At 27.7% G+C, this 20,593-nt stretch overlaps 1 protein-coding gene across 1 annotated transcript; it reads left to right on the forward strand.

Annotated features, from left to right (window-relative positions):
• Nucleotides 1-14,434: 14,434 nt before the first annotated feature.
• LOC112685085 lies at nt 14,435-18,159 on the forward strand. Its single transcript, XM_025556857.1, has 9 exons — nt 14,435-14,659; nt 15,381-15,575; nt 15,733-15,912; nt 15,986-16,033; nt 16,773-16,886; nt 17,145-17,276; nt 17,342-17,598; nt 17,693-17,840; nt 17,920-18,159. The coding sequence occupies exons 2-9, from the start codon at nt 15,398-15,400 to the stop codon at nt 18,048-18,050; spliced, it is 1,188 nt and encodes a 395-aa protein (XP_025412642.1). The 5' UTR covers nt 14,435-14,659; nt 15,381-15,397; the 3' UTR covers nt 18,051-18,159.
• Nucleotides 18,160-20,593: the final 2,434 nt, after the last annotated feature.

The raw sequence follows: 20,593 nt of genomic DNA on the forward strand, positions 1-20,593 counted from the left end.
AGATAATAAAATAACAGATCGCGTACAAAAAATTAAGTAACATCAAAACGAATCGCATATGGAACTACAAAAACAAGCCACAAAAATGATGTCAACATCAAGTGAACAAATGTCAAATGTATTAACTGGACAAACAGTTAAAATTAAAATCCCAGAAGTCGATAGAAGTAAAGTTGATGCTCGCACATTACTTGCTGTGGTATTACAAGTTGTGGATGGAGATTCTTAACATTTGGGTACAAAAGCGAGAACACTATCTCAACTATTTACTCGAAATCAGTTCACTCTGTGCGAAGAGAACTTTTTGGAATCGGCAATAATTCCAGAAAATGAAATTGGAATTCGGCAAGCGGTATTTCAACTATCTTTGACTGGTGGACAAGGCTTAATAAGGTGTGACTGTTTAAAAAAATGTACTACAAATCGCTGTAAATGTCGATCTAAAAAATGTTTAGATTAATGTCAATTTAATGTAATTAATTTAATTAATTAATTTAATGTATTGTGCAACTCAAGATGTCACGGTAATCAAGCCTGCACAAATAAATGAATATTTTTTCTTCATAAAAATAAAAATTTTTAAAAAAAATCGATCGTAATAGGTAATATGTAATAATAATAAACATTTAAATTTTCGTTTTAATATGTACCTTATAATAATATTACGAGTAATATTTATATTAAATAAAAATATACATTTTTGTCATAATTACATGTTATAATAGTGTGCCTACAATATATCTCCGCGATTACCTACATGCTGTCTACAAACTTTCCCCCCGCGCACAATGGCACTATCGCTGACTGATTTATACGATAAAAGGCAAACCTATAACGTGGCTTTATATTGATTTATACCGACCAACAATCATGATAAACTATGTAATCAAAACTAATTATTATTATGTTGAACAATATTGATATCAACACGAATGTCATGTGGTACTATGGTGCACATGATTACATTATTATACACGTACAATGCTCAAGAATAAATACAGGTAAAAATTATCACAGAATCGGAAAAAATATATGATTTCGGATTTTTACAAACATTAATTGTTGATTCTAAGATTTACCAAAACTTGCTTGTAAAAGTCCGAACTGCTAAAACCATTTGGGATTTGACCAAACAATAATATATATCCTAGATTTTACTGGTAAATCCTAGGTTTCACCGGTATTCGTACTATTACCGTAACATATTTATATGTGTTTTACGGCTAGTGTTAGGAATATGGTTAAACTCAAGTTTAGTCACTGCGTTTGGCTAATATCTAAATAACATTATCCATATAAATAATTAAACGGTTTATGTCATACAAAAATTCTTTAATTTCTTCTTATTCAATAATATTTAATAATATTGATTTCATTTAATAATATCATAGATTATGGAATAATTTTAATAATAATAGAGTACAATTATTATTAAAAATTATTTAGTCAATGATAATATGTACATATTTTTATTATATACATTTACGGCCATTTGTCATGACAATGGTAATGTAATTCATGGGTGGCATGACTATTTTTACTCAGTAGTCTAAAGACGATTGAATACTTTTCCCAAGAATGGTGAGACCCCTAACAATAGTTAATACCGAGATAAATATGATCTCATCTAAAATTTTTTCGAAATTTTTATTTTTATATTTTTTAAATACCATGAACTTATTATCGAATGCGATATTTTACAAAAATATTTTTCTGGCCTTAAAAGTCAAAATTAACTTAATTAGGATAAACGAAAATATAATAAGTTAATTTCAAATTAATTTGTAAGGAAATGAGTTAAGTTAATAAGTTAAGTTAATTTATTAGTAATGAAATAAGTTAAATTAATAAGTTAATTTAACTTAACTTTTGACTTATTAACTCATAGGATTGAAAACAAGATATACCTACAAAGTACTACAATCTTAACTACTTACAAACTTGAGTCGGTAATTACGGTAGATTATTATGGACTGTCTCTATTGAGCCCACAATATTGAATGCAACTAAATATTGATTGGAAAATAATATCAAAATGCACACAACTGTGTACAATATTTATATTATTTAAAATATTTTACTTATCACGTGCATGGCTCACCTCTATATAACTACCAAACATATCAATATTCATGAAAAATTACAGTTTCAAAATATTGTATTATTATTGTAAATTGTTTTAAATTTTTAATGTATCTATGGCTATTGTAATTTAGTCATTAGCCGATAATGGTTGGATAATGTTGGTTTTATTGGCTAGTGTTAAGATTATTCATTTGTTTTTGATGGCTGAAGTCCAAAATTTTGACATTAGCCAAAAGCATTGTCTAAACTTAAGATTAGCCGGATAATCTTAATATTAGCCGTCCTTCGGACATTACCCGTAATATATATGAGTATGTCAAGAAATTCGTTCTGAATAATAAGAACGAATTATTATTTATTTATTATTAATTAATAAAAATTCCATTATACATTTAGTACATCTCTTTTATTCAAACGTTTTATTCTATTTCTCGATATTTTTTCACAATATCCAGCCATTTTTTTTTTCCATTGATAAAACAAAAAAACTTATTGCTCTTATAATGGTTTATCAGTTTTTCAAATAGTTTTAAACATCGTATACTTATATATTTTAAATAAATGCTCTCTCTCTCTATATATATATATATATAAATATATATATACTTTTCAAAATCCTATATACTGGCTGTGGTTTCATTCTTTGGCCGATCGATTATTATAAGTAAATTGTTGCAGCCATAGTAGTTGAAATTGTATAAGTATTTGCCGATTCGTTACAAAATACGCTACGTTTACTGATGCTGTAGTAACAACCGAAACAACCCGGTAAACAAAATAAAAATAATAAGAATTGTCGCAACGTAAGCTTATTTATATATTTTAATTAATAAATTAATTTGGGTTTTATTGAGATAAAATGCGTTCGCATCCCATGACGAATTTAAGACGTATTCACGTAATTTTTTTTTTTTTTTTTAGTTTCATCGGACTGCGATAAATACGAGTAAATCTGGTATTAATCCTAGTGTATCGAACCTAAATATGTATTCGACTATCAGTGCTATTCAAGCAGTGACACGGTGATATTCTGATGTGTACATATTGTTATGCGTTAACGTAAAATACTTTTAAAATTTCGTTATACATACATTTGGCACGAAATAAAACGTTGCGTCATATTATTTTCTCCGGTGAAGAAGATACACTAGTGGGGAAGGAGAAAAAAAAATACTGTGGCATTGCACGTAAAACTCGAAATCTTTAAAGCTTTGGAAAAACCATATGCATTTTATCAAAACTATATTCAAAATAAACCTATTCCCACGCGATAAAATACGGAATACTCGAGTCGAAACATTTCCTAGCCCTTCCGTGAAAAATATCCGAGAGAAATTTCACGAAAATCACATCGGATCATATTCGATCTCAGTATACTTCGGCGTGTCCAAAACTATCACCCGACGAAATGATGTAGTCAAACTACGCGTTTACTGGTGAACGCTGCAGTTTTTTACAGGCACGCACTGAAATATTAATTCATTCTTCGCTCCAATATCAAGCACGGTCGGATCTAGGAGTGAACAAACCGGGTCACTTGTCCCAGGATTGTTGATTGGGGGGCATCAAACCACCAAATAATTAGTGGAAATATTAACAGATTTTATTCGTAATACAATAAGTAATATCATATAAATTACCTCCATTTCTCTTACAGATTAATTTTGTGTATCAGTAATAAACACTTTTTCTTTTCCTATTTAGCGGAGTACATTGTATTGCTAATAGCATACTTACAGACTAAGAATTACAAAAATCAGACGATGCATGATGCTGAATGCTGCATGAAAAAGTCTTAAATATAATTTAATTTGTATAAAAAATTAAAAGTATTGAACAACATGTTTTTACATTGGACGATTCATTAAAATACGGAAATTATTTTAAAATCCTAAATTTGGTTTATAAAAATAATCTATAAGATACCCATCCATGGGCGTAGCTAAAATTTGAATCAGGGAGGGGCAGAAACATAAAATGATTAGTGTTAAACTCGTAATTCAAATAATCTACAGGTAGACCATTGGATAACACATAAAACGTGAAAACGATTACACGTGTATATATCACTCGGTCCCACTAAATTATTTTTAGAATTATATCTTATTTAATTTTTGATTTTAATGTAAAACCTACATGTTTGGTGTAAACAAATATAATTCAGTTTGAGGCGCAGGGGTGGGAAAGTGCCCTCCTGCCCCACCCTCGCTACACCCATGTACCATCCTAATATTTTAATAGTATATCACATATTTTTAATTTTACCTGTGGCTGCAGCATCTTGCGAACAATTTTAATAAGTTAAAACGAATCAAATACTATTTTAGATCTTCATCTAATCAAGACTGATTCAACTATCTTCTAATTAATTCATTCAAAAATCAAGTTCCCAAAAATGTAGATTATGAAGATTTTATAAATGATTTTGCAGCAACAAAATCGAAATTTAATAATAATTTGTTATATGTACTCATAACCAACAGTAAATTTACTATAAAATAGTCTAATGTATTAGCTTTCTTTGTATAATCCTAAATTATTTTATTATTTTATATTTTCATTTTAAGCCTTATCTCAATTTTTTAAGAATTTTCTAAAACTATTTTAGATACCTTTATTAAAAATTTTCTTATTGTAAAACGTAAAAGTCAATTAACAATTTATATTTTAAGGTTTGTATTTATTATACATTTTTCTTAATCGAGTATCTTTGTATTTTTTTTTCCGTTTTATTTTTTATTTTTAAAGAGCAACTGGTACATAAGTATAATAGTGGCATGATAGAAGAAGGATGGATTATAAAAGGGTTTTCTTTACCACCAGTAAAAAATATACTGAATCCGGCCCTGACCTCAAGTATATAGTTTTTATAGATCGTACATTTACGTATTTGTACTTGGGCCATTTCAGTTTGATTTCATTCGTTAGTAAAATGGAATAATATAATCAATCATACATATAAGAGATGATAAAATTAAGTATCTATACACGTATTAATTTTGTCTATGATAAGACGTGTGTCATAGCGATAAATTATATGTTTACGTCAAAGGTATAAATTATAAAATTTTAAATATACATTAAATATAGGTACGCATTTATATTTTTGTTCCAAATACCGTAATACCCTTTTAAATTTGTTTTTCTTTAAACATTATACTACATTAGGCACTTTGTAATATTTTATTAAAATTTGCCCGAAACACTTTTGATATTTTCTCTAAAATTATGTGGCATCTCTTACCCTTTTTTACCAATCCATTACTGAGTATCTCGTGTATAGATCTGGAGATTCAATACCTACTCACCAATTTATGTGGAAATAAAGCAAAAATTTTTATTTTTAGCAAACGTTCAAACCCCGAAGGGTAGTACGTTTCCAAATTTAAAAAATTTAAAAATCAAGTTTTTTTTTATTCATTGATCATTTTACACTGCCCTCGTCGATTTGCTTCTAAAAAGTACTCATGAAGACACTGCTTTGCTCCCGTATTTGTGTATTATTGTAGTATAACAGCGTTTAGTTATTCGCAGTGTAGTATCGTGTATACGTGAATATAAGGCATATGTTTCCGCCCAAAAGTGCGTCGATATAACATTATCATATATAATTAAGTGTTAGAGCAAATAATATTTTAGACGTTCAGATCGAAACGAACTCAGATGGGGCAGAGAAGGTTGCACAATTGGAACCCGTAACAAAAGCGATTAACTTTTGCGTATACGTGCTATAAATAGAAATATTTTATTTTTTTAAGCTAAAATGAAGCCACGTGACGCTATCGCTGTCGTTGCCATTCCGATATAGGTATTATTGTTAAAAGAAACGCATTCGTTATAATTGTCTTATTATGAAATTTACAAAGTCGTTATTGTCATATTGCTAGACACGCTTGATTTTCCTTTTATTTCTTCACTCCTTTTTTTCTTCCTTTCTTGTGTGACGTTCTGAGACTTTGGGTATGTGTTTCAAAAAAAAATGAAAAACACCACAAAAAAATGTTACTTGACCTTTTGTAGTACGATTTTTTTTTTTTTTAATAATTTAACATTCGCAAAATCAAAAAATCGAAACGTGTCATCATTATGCACGAATTCAACTAATATCATGATTGCAGATCGTTGTCACTCACACTATTCATAATATTGTTCTTAAAACTTTTCTTATCAAAAAGATACGTGAATTTTTTTATTTTTATTTTTTCTTTTTATAATATTAAATTACTAAGCGTACGTTTTATCCAATTTTCCGCTAAACAGTTTTCGGTGAAGTTTTAAAATGCGAATGGCAACAAAACGATTTTATTACACTACTTCGTATATTGCTCATCGATGGACATGTATAAAAAGCGTAGAGAGAAAATAAGTAACAAATTATTATTGTTAAAATCACATTCCGGCCATACCGGATTAGCCAATTTTTAGAATTTTAAAAGGAATTCTACCAAAACGTAACCTTGGTCTTAACATAAATTAACTATAACAATATTAGATAGGTTCTATCATACATATTGTATTTATAGTCAATATAGGATAGCAAATCTTTTAAAAAAACATAATTAATGTTGATTTCGGGCACGCATCCAGAGTGGGGTGAGCCCTAAGGTCTAAAACATACTGGATTTTTTTTTGTTAGTAAACCGTTATCCTTTATAGTTAAAAGGTAAATAAAATTGTCTTTGTTCTATGGGTAACTGACGGTTAAAGAAATTTTATATATTTAGTACCTATAGGGAAATTATATTACATTAACTAACGAATAGGTTCAAAATTTTGATGGGAGAAATCAAATTTTTGTATACAGAATAGAATAATTTCTAAATGTATCGGTAATTTGATGTGGTTATTATTGCTTCACGCAGAAATAATTACATTGTTTTAGGAACATACATAATTAATTCGACTGACTGGAGAAACACTTGATTTCATTCTTCCCGCCCACGGATTCACTGGTGATTTTTCCTTTGCATCGCGTACATATACGTGTTACGTTTATTCAATCAATCTGAATGCAATTAAGTAAAACGCGTCCGTTCAGTTTTGCTCATCATGTTTGCTAGTATAATCGCTGAACCACAATAAATTCACAAGCTACCAAATGCGTATTTATTTTTAATTGTATTTTTTATTATAGATTTATACAATACGACATAACTGCAGTGTGCATTTTTTGGCGAATTATAATTTTTTTTTTTTTTTTTAATTTTGACGAATTACGCACTACACTAATTTATTTTAATTGCGTGAATATTCATTGTATGTTTCCATACATCATTACTATTCATCGCATAATAAGAAGTTAATCGCTCTTAATCATAAATGGTATAGTTTTACGACGAAGAAAAAAAGTTTATTGCAGATAGGTAATAGATATATTACAAAAACTATAACATAAAGAACAGAATACGCTTTTTTAACTCTGCGGTAACGGAAAATTTATTGTACTTTCAAAGCATAGGATTAACCAAGTTCATCATTTATTTTAACATACTGCAATAAGGTAATTTAATCAAAATTAAAAAACAAAAAAAATTAAACTGTAAAAGTTTATTTTTTCTTTTTGTTCACTTCAAAAAGTTTTAAGTTAACATTTGACATTCATTTCAATGATAATAAAATTAAAAAAAATGAGGAAAGGTTATTTTTTCTCATTTTCATTTAAGAATAGTTGGTTAGACAAATTAACACTCAACTCGTACTACTTATGACCATCAAGTAATGTTATGATTGGAATGTGCAAAAATCGTGTCATTTTAGAGTAGGCATGAATTCGTTATTCGAATGCGTACATTGCTCTATATAATTAACAATATTAATATTCGTGTTAACTATTTTTCGTTTCATGTGAATTATTTTATACTTATTCAAGAAAAACAATGTTAAAATAAACTAGTTATCAATTACCTATTATATGTTTAAGTTACATTAAAACTGAAAATCAATTTAGTATTCATAAAATTGAAATAAATACGAGCTTTTTTATTCGGAAATATAATTCAATTACTATGGACTGTTGATGATTAATACTTTAAACATTGTTTTATATTTTTTAGGAGAATTAGGAAGTTTTTGCTTCGTGATTGTCATAAGTAGTCATCTATAAGGAAAATTTTATTGTAGGTTTTGGTTTTATTAAAATAGTACCACTTATAATCATTTAAATTAAATTTCCTTTTTTTTCTCCATTCTAATATACTTTCATGGTCACAAATGTTTTGAAAAACACACGATTGCACATGTAAATGAGCAAACATAGAAGTGTACATCGTTTAATATATGATGACGTTAAAGAACGTGACTGATAAAACAAGTAGAGACGATGGGGTGGACAACTTTTCAATTTCCATAAGACATACAACTCAGAGTATAAAAACTTTAACGTTTTATTGGCTTAAAAGTTCTCCGAACTCATTTCAACTCACGTTGAACTGTGAATACTAACTTCTAACGATGACGGTCTTACTCAGCCACAGATACTTAAATCTGTAGCAAGAGAGAACTTTGAAAATTTGGCCTGTGCGTGTCCATTGGAATACGATCCGAAACTAGGTATTGACTAGGTAAACTTGTTAACTTTTATAAAAAAACAATGTCATATCAACCGAAAAACAAAACATAAAATTTTGTATGTATCTATGTATGTGTGTGTGTGAGTGTGTGTGTATGTGTCAATGTGTCAATGTCGACTGATTTATTTTAAGTCTCGTAACAATAATCCAGGATATTTCACCGGATATTTGGTACGCGTCGTCAGAATACCAAGAGACAAGTAAAACAACTGCATGTGATGTTTAATGACATAATATTAACAAAATGTAGACTATCCAATATAATGTAAATGTATTTTATCGTATTTTAAACGTATTTTGAACGAGACACCCCTATATCGCGGTAACGTTCCTTAGCCGTCTATAAGTTAACGATTACTCTGAAAATAAATCAAGATGATAAACTCGCTGATTTTGGATTCGACACGGGTAGTTTGATATAATTTTGAAAAGTATTCTGAACATTTATTGAAATAACCATTGCACGAAAACTTATAACTAAAACACTGTAATATTCAAATTTTTCATGAAACTATTATTTTGAAATATTGTTGCTTATAATGTATTTAACCCTTAACTACACGCGCTGGTGTACTTTGTACACCAATATTTTTGTTTATCTTGTTCTATTTTGGTTTTTATTTGTTTTCAGTTATTCTCCTCATCTAACCTTTTCTTATACAATATGTAATAGTTATTAATCAATTTCAGTCGTCATTTGATGTTTGTAGCCGCACAAACAAGCTCCGTCTTAAAATATTTTTGTATTGATGAACGAAGTACACCGCGCGTGTAATAATGTAAGTAATTTTTACGTCTTATATTGACTGATAATTCTATTTATTTTTCTAATATTTAATAATTATATAATAATTATATTATTTAATCATATTATAATTATTATTATAGGTCAAAGCTTACATCAAATTATGTGAATGACATATTAGATATGGAAACGTAAAAATTATTTGACAATAAGATATTTTTAATTTTATCAATTATAATATGGTAATAACAACATTTTTTTTATAATTAAATTTAAAACAATATTAAATAGTACTTTGTTCTTTTATTAGTAAATAAAGTCAAATATATGTGCAATACGACATAGATTTCTGTGTAAAACAAATTGGTGTATAAAATACACCGCCCGTGTAATTATTGAAAAAAAAAATGGCGCGTGTAGCTAAGGGTTAAAAGTGTACATGAAATTTCATGTACTATACAGAAGCATAAGCAATATGAAATTTAGATTCACGTGAGAATTTCTTAATACATATAACTCGAGATTTCAATTTTAAATTTAAGACACTATTTTAAAAATAATTTCGCAAGACCCAAGTTTTGCAGATAAAAAAGAAATATACATTTACATCGGGTCATTACAGGAACACAATGTATACGAAACCAATGTCTGATGAATATATTTGTATACCTACTTCAAATTTATTATATTCATTGAATTCATTAAATTGATTTAAAATAAAATGCAATTTTTACATCCGAAAATCATTTTATTTACCTATTTATATATTTTGAAGTAACATTCGACGCAATTCAAATTCGTACTTTTATTACTCAACTAATGGTTGGTAATTTTTACTAAGGAAAATTCGAAACCAACAGCAAATACGTACATCGCGTGTCATATGTATGGTGTAGAGCACTAGTGCCGTAGCTATACCGAACAAATAACGACCATTTCTCGAAATCATTTTGATGATGTTGCCTGAAAACATTCCTTTTTCGACCGGACGTAACACGTTAGTCGGAAAATATTTATAGCAACGGAACATTTTAAGAAAACCATCACGTTGGTCCGGTCGGGTTGAATGAGAAACGACGTCTAAACACACTAGATACGAAGTTCAACGCACGCGCATAAAAGCTTGAAATTTTATTTATTTTTTTTTAAAGCTTCAAATACAACGGGAGTGGAGTTCTGAAAAATCGATTCGGCGTCGCGTCAAAACGTCGACTTTCGGAATAACCACCATTACGACGAAACGATGACATGCCGTGCAACAAGCATTTGTTGCAAACTACTGTAACAAACAAATCATAAAAACACTACCCTTAAGTCGCACATTAATCAAGCTAGAATTTAACCGCACGACAGTTCCAAAGACGTAAGATGACTCAAAGTCTAAAACCCTAAGGTTTTTGGATAAGTGTCACGAACATAGTTCTGGAAATTCATTGTCACACGTGTACATCAATAGGCATGTAGTTCATTTGTTTATTGCACGTAAAGTGCGATTTATATTATGATTTTGATTTGAGATACTGCACACGAATATGTACGGAAAAAACGAACTCGAAGTCGGATGAAAACTGTTGGTCCTGTTAAGTAGGTAAAAAATAACTGGAATAATACGAGTACACCAAGGTTTATAGAACGGATGATAAACATTTAAAGTTTGGTTAAGTTTTTTTAGATGCTCAAAAACTCTTACTAGGAAACATTTTTAAACTTTATACGATGAAGAAATTATAATAAATCTGTGAACCATAACAATCTTTCATTTATTTCCTAAGTTTAAAATTTAAAAATTGAGTTTTTTCTTTTTTAAAAGAACATAATCCATACATTTTAATTTGCTTATCTATCAACGGTTTTAGTTCTTTAACTTGATTATACAAGCATGTTACCGAAATTCATACTTGTTGGAATAATTCTACAATTTCATCAAATAGGTAAAAAGTTATTTATAAAGAAAATGATCTGATATCACCTTTTTTTTTTTGTTTTTATGTTTGGTTTAGGTATGAATAAGTCAATGTTACTGTCAAGTTACCAAAAATTGAACCTCACAAATACATTAAAAGCAAATCCAATTATTAAAAATTCCAGGTATCAAAATTTTTTATATACATCAGAAAATGTCTAAATTTGTTGTTTTTGTAATAATAACTCGACTATCTACAAAAGGTAATATGATTAATTTTTAAAATTTATTTATACGAATTATGAATTTAAAAAAAAATGTCTTAGATTGTATTTAGTATATTTAGAAAGTCAAAAATTATTAAAAATTTGTTTAACTTACATTAAAATATCATTGAATCTATTTAGAACCTCTACAAATAAAAATGTATAAACGTTCCTTTGTTTACTTTTTTTTTTACTTGTCTCGAGAAAATTGCTTATCAATTTTAAAACAACTACCCCGAAGATGTTTAGTTTCCATTCAGAATATTTAAAATACGTATCGGTGCATCTATCTTTGAGTGATTTATTAGTTATAAGTCATAATTATTTTCAGTTATTCATTGTGTTTGCTGTTAAATTTTACTATAGTAATTATTGCGCCGAAAAGTTAAGATCAATAAATACGATTGTACTGAAAACGATTTAAACACAGAATTTTCTATTGATACAAATTACGGTTTCTTCATTATTGAATTGGAATATCATGAAATCGCTAATACTATATGGTCCAGTAAATTTTATTAAATTCTTGTAACGGCACACTTACCGTGAAGATATATTTTCTATCGTTAAAAATATAAGTGCATTGGTTATAATAATTTAACACAAGAGCAAGAATTTCAGTAATGGTTCATCATATCTACACGAGAATGAATGTTTTATCGCTCGATAATTATTAATTAATTTAAACTCATAATCATATTTTGATCTTAGCACATGTGGAAGATCTTTAATTTATGTATTTGTGCAGATATGACAATGGAATGATTTGACTATCATAGTAATTTCACATAAATCTCCCACATTTGCATACATTTTACCGTTTTTTTTTTAGTACGAAATGATCTTATTTTTATTTCTTCCACTGTATGAATCCGTAATAATTAATGTAAAAAGTTTATAAAATAAGTTTGTAACTAAAAAAAAAAAAAAATTAATGATCTTCGAATGATCACAGTTGACGCATGGACAGCTTTACAGTTTGTCCTGGATATAATTAAACAGTGATCAAAAAGTTTGTAAACCAATCAAAGGAAGAAACACTGTAACGTTTCGTCGAAATGACTATATCCCAGTATAACACAAAATTGTGTTTGACCATGTCTTTTTCGTTTGATGGTTTTAATAAAATTACTGTTATTAAAATAATTTCCAATTTCTTATAAAAACACAGATAAAAAAAAATAATAATAATAAAACACGTGATGATAAAACAAACACATTTCTCGTTTTACTCATAATCTGAAAAATGTAATTATTTCCTCTCGTATGGTCGGACACTCGATCGGTACAAAGATCATCAAGCCAAACGCGTTGTTCGAATTATTGAACTCGTTAATATAATTGGACTCATGCTCGAGCTTTTCTGGAAAACACTGGCGCTCGGGATCGACACACAGGTATTGGCCCTCAGCGGTAGATATATAGATCCTAACGAACACGTGGTATTAATATTTTTAGTTATCGAAACACGAATCGCCAGGCACAACGGTCGGAGATCATGGATGACAACGTTACCGACGATCGGTTTTACGGTGTACCCACCGTATGTCGGACAGTCGCGAAATAACATTATACGCGTCGCGCAAATAATAACGATATGCATTGCGGTCGGCCGAGTTGTGGTATTGATGTTCAGTTGATTCAATCGAGTTGTGTATTGAGAATACATGACGTCAACCGTAATGACTGGTTTAAACGGAACGTTTTGCTATTACATAATGTCCAGTGCCGGTGCGAAAACCCTGTCCGGTGCGTACATCCCAGATAGCAATCGAGTAATGATAATAATATTATATTATTATTTTTACGGTATAAAAATAATATTATAAAAATAATGTTATTATAACAACATAACTAGGCTTTTTACATAATATTTTTACAGTAATTATTTATTAATAATATTATAATATTTGTTATGTAGGATGCTAGTAATATTATTTAACAAATATAATAATAAGGTTTCTATAACTTATTATACATTAATATTTTGTAATTTTGAATACCTATACATTGCTTTGAATATCATTTATAAAATAAAATAATAAGTTAGTGTAACTAAGTATAACATAGTAGTTAATATTATAACTAGTTATACTATTAAGTCATACAATACCTGTAAGAATTATGCTATAATCAGTAATTAGCCAAAAACTCATTTTTAATTGGTGCGCTGGACCGTTTTAAAGCTTTACTAATATTTAAAATGTACAAATCTGTATATTAGTGCTATAGAATTGATTACATAAAATACTGATGAATTCGATCAACTACCCCTACTCACATTCCTATCATAGTCACATCTGCAATAGGTAAATGATTTTGATCAAAACAATCGGTTTTTCATCAATCGCCAAAAATAAAAACAATTTTCTATATTTTAATGCTCTATTCATTTATAATTTATAATATTATTATGTACAAATGTAATTAATAAAGAGTAATTCATTTTCATGGGACAAATAGCTATATATAATATATATTATAATACCTACGAATTTATTTTATATAATATAAAGATAAACCAGAGTATTATTTAGTGGTTTGATATTTTATTAGGTAATATTATAACCGTTGTAGTCGACAGTCGTATACAAAATATCTAAGAAATGTATTGAAGTCTGTTGTAATCGGTAAATCACTATTCACAAAACTGAAAACAGTATATTTATATCACTGAACAATGTTCTGTGTTTATATCGTGCCATGCGCGCTCGTCACTCCAACCCGCATTACATTGTTATTATTTTTCTAATAATAAATTAATTTTCTGCAACGAGCACACGGTCAACCGGTTTGTTTTATATTGATTGTGTATATTTATGTCTTGTGTGTTATATATATATATATATATATAATATCTCTAAAGGTTGAGTCGTCGATACGAACCGATATCGCTGTTTTTGAACACGTATAAATGATATTGTCGTTTATTGTCGGTTATCTTCGGCGATTATTTAGAGATTTGACGACTTAGTGAGTTAAAAGTTAATTTAATCTTTTTTCTATGATTCGACCTATCGACCTGCGCAAAACTTTTCCCTTGTGGAATAATATATTTAAAATAGTCGTTAACTTGTTAAGAATTTCAGAGGTAAGTGTGTTTATTATATAATTTTAAATATTTGATATGAATAATAGCATTATTATATTATATTTCTTGAGTACTTTGCTGAGTATTTTAAAATGGTGAAGATAGTAATTTTATATGTTCTTACATACGTACGAAATATAATTAAATATAAAAATATTGTATGTATTGTGTTAAAAATTGATGTTTATTATTAAATTTCCTATAGTATAATTATGTAAAAATTGTACTCGTGATTTTGTATGATAACTAGTATCACTAATAATTTAATTTAAAAATTAAATTCAGTTTTATATGTAGGTAGGTACCTACATATAATTTGAGAAAATTATTATACTTTAAAATAGTATTAAAAAGTGGCATAGGTTCCTAATAATTTATTAGATTACACATCTTTCTGTTCAAATTTTAATAGATGCTCAACTACTATGTCCACGATTCATATAGAACTAATAATCTTAGTAGAAAAAATCTATTATGCACATAAGTGTATGTTTTACTAATATTTTTAGAGAATATTACAAGCATGTATTTAAATTTGAAACTTTTGGTGGGTAGGTATAGGTACTGAATTTAGTTAATAACAGAAATTTAAATGACATGTTAGGGTTATGTACTTATTTACATAGATATATTTGTACATTTTAAATATCTTTGCTGATTATTAATAGTTGTATATAATTATTTTTTGTCTAATTAAATTGAATCTGATATCTGATATAAGTGTGCTGTATTGTGGTGATGTGGTCAATTGTTGCTTTCCGTGACAACTCTGTTGAGGTCGTACCATCAAAATGGTATGACAGTGGAGTCTGTGCATGGCCAAAAAGAAATTTAAGATTATGCATAGATCAACAATTATCACCAAATTCAAATGAATTTAGATATTTAAATGGCCGAAAATTAGGGAAAGATACAAGTACATTAAATAAATGTTATACAATATTTTAATTTGATGAATATAGGTACAATATAGTATATAGTTTTTCATTTCAAGAACTATTATCAAATAATGTATATAATCTTATTTATTATAAAAAATTGTATTGTAATTTTTTTCTATGTTCTATTTATAGATGATTATAATATTGCTCAAGAAAAAGCTAACATAGCCAAAACCACTTCACATTTGTCAAATAATGAATCTTATGATAATAGTATACAGAATAGCATAAAACTTAAACAAAAAAGAAAATTATGTCAGCCAGAAGTAACTAAAAAAAGCTTATGGAGCCCAGCCTCAAGTGACATTTTTGGTAAAATAATTTAAACTAATTGATCAAATATTTATATAAATTATAATTATTGTTTTTTTTTTTTTAATTTTAGATGATAGTGACACCGATCCACATTATACCATACCTAAAATCAACAAAGGTAATAAATTATCTGAATTTTGTACATTTATTACTTAGTAAACGTTAATCATTATAGTGGTTTTCTCTAAAATAATAAAAAATGTATTTATTCATTGTTTTAATAATTATTATTTTCATATTATATAAGGTTTGTAAAAGATACTTTTAAAATTTTATTTAAATACAGATACAAAAATATCCATTCAGAAACTATTCATAATACATTTAAAATACTTTTAAGAACAAATTTAAATGCTTTTTTCATTTTACCTACTTTTTATTTGTCAAAATTAATTTTATGTTTATTAATTTAAAATTTTAATGTTACGTTCATCTAAGTATTACAAGACATGTTTGTATCATTTATGAGTGAAAAAATATTAAAAATAAAATAGTTAATCTTTCAAAAAAAAAAATTGTAACGAATGACAAATAACTTGTTTGAATTTTAAAAAGTATTTCAAATATAAATATGTCAACACAGATTTAAAATACTTAATTCAAAAACTATTTAAAAAGTACTTTAAATGCATTTACTAAAATACTTTACAAGACTGTAATAATACACATTTCTGATTATAAAAACTGATAGTGCTTAATTTACTAGGTATAATCTTCTTTAATTTACGAATTATTACATTTTTTATTTCTAAATTTGATCCAACTTATGATTAATTATGATTATTAGTAGTTGATATTATTTACTATTAAATAGTGTAATATAATATTATTTAAACATAATTTAAAACACATTTCAGGCACATCACTATCTCCTCAAACAAATTCAAATACAACCCAAAACATGCCCTTAACATGGCCGAATTGCAATCCCAAAAAGAAGCTCGACTTTGATAAATATCTTAAAAATTCCAGTAAGTCAATCATTATTTTGTTGTATGTATTATAATTCCTTTAGTTTTAGTGACAAAAACCTATGTTTATTCTAATGTTATGATATTTGTATTATAGTTAGTAATTTATCATAAACTGTACTACATAGTACATATGTAATGTATAAATTATTCCGGCCTGTATAATAAATAAATATAAAATAAATACAAATATGTATTACAATATTCGATTGTGTAATTAAATATTAATAAAAATTAAATTGTAGATTTTAATTTCAGGTCAAACTAATCAAACACCTGATGATGACCAAACGACTACTGTAATACATACATTATCCTCTCCATTTAAAGTTACTAGCATCATAAATAATGCTACAAATAGTACTCCACAACAATCAAATGATAACACTGGTTTGTTTATATTATTATGTAGGTTTTCTATTTCATCAATTTATTATTTGTCTATTATTTTTTAGAAATTCTTGACAAACTAAACCGAAACATATTAAACATAAAATATGATGTGAAATCTTTGAATGAAAAAATCGATAAGCTGGAAGATCTAATAATGAATATAAGATCTAATTCATCTGTATTCACTAATGAAGATGACAATACCCATGATCAAGATTCATTTCAATATATTATCAACAAAAATTTACCTTTGGAAGACGAAGATTCTCTTCAAAGATTTGAAGATAAACTTTTAAACCAGGGCTATAGGACTCAAATGGTAAAAATGTAGATTTTAATTTTAAAAAAAAAAGTATTCAACTGTTATTCTTTAAAACTCAAGCTATTCTAAAACAAGTAAATAACTTTTTTAGGTTAATGAACTTAGTCGATATGTCCGTAATACCATAAGATCAATAATGCGTTATCTTTTCAAAAATGGTTTGTTACAAACATACAGCTATAAAGGGCAAAAGAAGAAGAAAATATTTTCAACATTAACAACGTGTTCCATTATATTTGGTAAAAAAAAAAAAAAAAAAAATTTGCTTTACTTTATTTAAAATAAATATATTAACATCAATAATGCTTATATTTTTAGATTCTGTGAAAAAAATGAAGAGATACCAGAAGTATGATAAAATCAATGTAGAACAATCAATCAAAATATTCATTGCTAGTGCTAAGTTTAGAAAAAACAAGCCTTGTCAAGAACAATCATCAGATATTTAATAATTTATGATTTAATAAAATAAAACTGAATTATAACAATGGTGGTACTCATGTTTGTAAATAAAAAATATATTTGTTTTCGTAAGGAACTCACAGAATGAATAATAAAGAGGATTCAAAAGAAAAAATAATAATTTCTTAGTTGTTACTTATTTGGTATCCTAAAATTACTTTTAACTATAGCTATTAATTTCTTATTGAACAAAAACTAATATTATAATATCATAAATGTTTATTTATAAATATTTTTTTTTTATGAAAAATTAATATCATATTATGAAGGTTAAAAAATATTTGACTAACAATAGTAAAATATTATTTATATATTGACCAAAATAAATTATTAATAAAATAATTTTAAATTCTTTTGAATTAAATATTTGATAAATAATCTTATAATAATGTTACATAATAATGTTATTATATTATTAATAAATTAATAGTTTATAAATATTACATAAATATTAATAATATAAGGTAACTTCAGTGGCCAACCATTATTTTATTGACATTATTATAACATTTTTGTAACTAATTTAATGGATGAAAAAAATGTTAATTTAATTATGTACAGTACACACAAAATATTTATATAATATCAAATAAATATTTTCTTGCTATACCACCCCGTTGCGCTGTATTGTACACACATTCCCTACGTATACGTACAAATCGTATTTGTTTTGTTTGAATTGCGACACGTAATAATGTCTTCGTACACATTATGGAAATCAGAAGCGTTGGGCAACGGACGCGATGGTGGAGTGACTTCATTGCGCGGGTTAGCACGTATTCGCTTGTCCGGCGGAAGTTTTCCGATAATCTTTATTTGTCGCACGAAAAAAATCTTTCATAGACGCTTTTGGCGACGTTGAACCTTACGTCTTATGTTTGAATAATAATTAGACCGTTTGAAAGCGTTCCATGCACCGGAACTCGTGCGCCGAGAGCCGTGCGAATTAACCTAGCTGAAACTTTTACCAGTAAACGATGTGATGGCATTCAAATAAACGGAGAACAGAAAAAAAAAAATCTAATGTTTTTACATTATTTTCAAACTCAAATTATTATAGACATGTGCATGTGAAATTATTCGATATCTAACAAGCCCAATAAAACCATTTATTATTTTAAAATATATTAAGTCATTTAGGCTAACCGTGTGACGTTAATAAGCTCGACTTGCCTGTACGCGTAACAGCTGATTGCATTACACAAAGAATCATCGATGAAATATATTTTATTTTCAATTTTTATTTTTTTTACTAAAGAAATGTTTAATTAATATTTATTTATCGTTCTTTAACCGCAAAAGTTACGTTAGTATAATATTATGAAAATAATATTTTCTTTGTACTGTCAATAACATTTTTTAATAATACTAAATAAATATCACTATTCTAATATCAATAAAATATAGGGTGTCCCAGCAAAAGCGCATATTTTAAAAACGTAATAACTTAGTAAAAAACCATCGACATTTCAAAAAAAAAAATAGAATTTTTTTAACCATAAACAACTCATATTTAATGATAAAAAATGATGTTGAGCAAATGTCTACCTTCGCGATCCCTACATGCAATAAGGCGATCGTTGAAATTGGTGATCACTTTCGCAAACACCTCTCTACCGATTCCGCCAATTATTCGCCTGATTTCTTCCATCAATTTTTGGATGAATTGCGAGTTATTTACATAAAAAAATTCGACGGTTTTTCTTATTAACATATCCAGAGAGATGGAAGTGGGCCTCGCACCGAAGATTATACTGCTGGTGAAGTCCGCGTCGGGTTGGCTCAAAATCCATTCTGCAAATAATCTTCTCTTGCCATGATCTGTTAGCTTCATTTCTTGTATCAACTGGATCTTACATAGACGCAAATGAAGTTTGTTTTTCGAAATTTGATGAACAGAACTTTGTGATATACCCACTTGCTGTGGACGACGGTGAACAGACTTATGCGGGCTTACTAGAGCACTGTCTTGCACTATGGCAACGTCTGCTGGCAATTGAATGTTCTTCTAAAGGGTGGCTTTGTTGTCCACAATTGAGACAGTTTTCCCGAATATATCTATTGAACGAGTTAAAGTCGATCGCAAAGGCGAATTGTTTCGTCCGAAGATCATCCGAAGCTTATGCAACGTTTCTGCGACACTATTCTCACTTGTAGTGCGTTTTCATGGTGTTTACGCATTATTCAATAGTGAACCTCTCCATGATGACGAATGCTAAGAATTCAGATGATTTGTGATAGAAAATGGGGGATGTTATAAGACAAGAAAAATATTGGAACAGGGCTATTAACCCAAAAACAAAAAAAATTACATAATTTTTAAAATGTGCGTTTTTGCTGAGACACCTTTTTATTTATATTTATTTAATAATTATTTTAATAATAATAATACTCTCCCATATGTATAGTATAAAAGTACTTACAGATAATATGAGTGCCTGAAACCTTAGAACATAAACTGTAATTTTCAAAGGCTCTTGATTGTAAGATAGATAAAAATATAACTCAATAAATATTATACCATAAATTT

Source organism: Sipha flava, unplaced genomic scaffold (assembly GCF_003268045.1).
Source record: "Sipha flava isolate LNK unplaced genomic scaffold, YSA_version1 265_pilon_pilon, whole genome shotgun sequence".
Classification (NCBI taxonomy): domain Eukaryota; kingdom Metazoa; phylum Arthropoda; class Insecta; order Hemiptera; family Aphididae; genus Sipha; species Sipha flava.

Excerpts from the sequence above, each read along its gene's own strand:
- LOC112685085 (XM_025556857.1), top strand. The coding sequence starts at position 15,398 with ATGTGGTCAATTGTTGCTTTCCGTGACAACTCTGTTGAGGTCGTACCA. Across the intron at positions 15,913-15,985 it reads AGCCTCAAGTGACATTTTTG|ATGATAGTGACACCGATCCA; the intron begins GTAAAATAATTT and ends TTTTAATTTTAG. Across the intron at positions 16,887-17,144 it reads TAAATATCTTAAAAATTCCA|GTCAAACTAATCAAACACCT; the intron begins GTAAGTCAATCA and ends TTTTAATTTCAG.